We start from the raw sequence: 1,445 nt of genomic DNA on the forward strand, positions 1-1,445 counted from the left end.
TTTTAACCCTTTAGAGCCTGAGCAAAGTGGCTGGATTTTTTTAAAGAACACGGGTTGAGCGTAACGAGCAACCTGACGAGGAATGGCCTGGAAAAAAGAAACCGAAATGACCTTAAGAAAGTGTGAAGAATAAAGCCAAATAAAACATATATTGGCCCGTTTTTTTTTTCCCTTCAATATGATTTTAGGCATGAAACAATAAAAGAAAATTCTTGCCAAGTTTTCAAAAGAAATCAAAGCAGATGAAAACTGATGCTGATCCAGGTTTTAAAGGGTTTGAGAGGCTCCAGGACGGATCCCTGTGGGACCCCACAGTGACCAAAGATCCTCTCTGTCCTGAGGATGTGCCACTCAGTTTGTTTTCTGCTCGCAGGTCGAGAAGGCTTCGTCCACAGCTACGAGCTCATCACTCAGATTGAAGGTCAGTGTCACCTTTGACCTTTGTTTATACATCCTGTGTTACTCAGCTGCTTTATTTAAATCCAGACAAACGAACAAAGACGAACTTTTCTGTCACGGGTTTGAATCTGAAGCAGAAATCTGTCCTTCCAGGACTGTGCAGCATGTTTTTGTTGCATGTTTTGTTTGTTTGTTTTTGCTGCAGGCTGAAATGTCTGATTCACGAGTTTTTGCAATGAAACAGCAGGAGCATTCGAAATTTCTGAATAAAGTCACAATGCTGAGTCAGATTGGCATTTAGAGTTTTCCACAGAAATATTAATGGTAAAATAATCTTTTTTAAATATTACAGTTACATCGTTTTCACATCATGATATGATGCATTCTCCTTTGATGCATACTGATGTAAAATAAAACAAATATTAAAATAAAAAATCTTTGCAGTCCAAAGTTTTCTCTGTTATGTAAAATACGCTGCCAGCAGCTGTTTTACATTTTAAAAATCATCACATTGACAGTGAAGTGCTGAACGGACAAAATTAAAGCCTGAATTTACACTAAATCAGGAAATCCTGGAAGCACTGAATGAGACACCCGAAGAGACAAAAAACAACAGCACAGTCACAACTGGACTCTTCTTCTTTTGTCTCTGACGGCGTTTTTGTGTGTTTGTCAATAATCAGGGGTTGTAAATAAAGTTTTCTGTCTCTCTGTCTGTCCACAGTGGACTACGCCCGTCCCGTCATCATCCTGGGACCGACCAAAGACCGAGTCAACGACGACCTGCTCTCCGAGTTCCCCGACAAGTTCGGTTCCTGCGTCCCTCGTAAGTGTCCTTCAGACTGAGAGCGTGGCGTGAACAAACAGGAAGTGATGTCACCCTGTCTCCCCGCAGACACGACCCGCCCCCGCCGGGACTACGAGGTGGACGGGCGAGACTACCACTTTGTGTCTTCACGGGAACAGATGGAGCGGGACATCCAGTCGCATCGCTTCATCGAGGCGGGACAGTACAACAACCACCTGTACGGGACGTCGGTGCAGAG

At 43.4% G+C, this 1,445-nt stretch overlaps 1 protein-coding gene across 1 annotated transcript; it reads left to right on the forward strand.

The window, feature by feature from the left end:
• Window positions 1–342: 342 nt before the first annotated feature.
• On the forward strand, window positions 343–1,437 carry LOC121964013 (disks large homolog 4-like; the record flags this gene model as incomplete). Its single annotated transcript, XM_042514248.1, has 3 exons — window positions 343–421; window positions 1,124–1,225; window positions 1,295–1,437. Coding segments are annotated over exons 1-3 (324 nt in total), but the record flags the coding sequence as incomplete, so codon positions are not given.
• Between the last annotated feature and the right edge of the window lie 8 nt (window positions 1,438–1,445).

The sequence above is a fragment of the Plectropomus leopardus genome, unplaced genomic scaffold (assembly GCF_008729295.1).
Source record: "Plectropomus leopardus isolate mb unplaced genomic scaffold, YSFRI_Pleo_2.0 unplaced_scaffold13643, whole genome shotgun sequence".
Lineage (NCBI taxonomy): Eukaryota > Metazoa > Chordata > Actinopteri > Perciformes > Serranidae > Plectropomus > Plectropomus leopardus.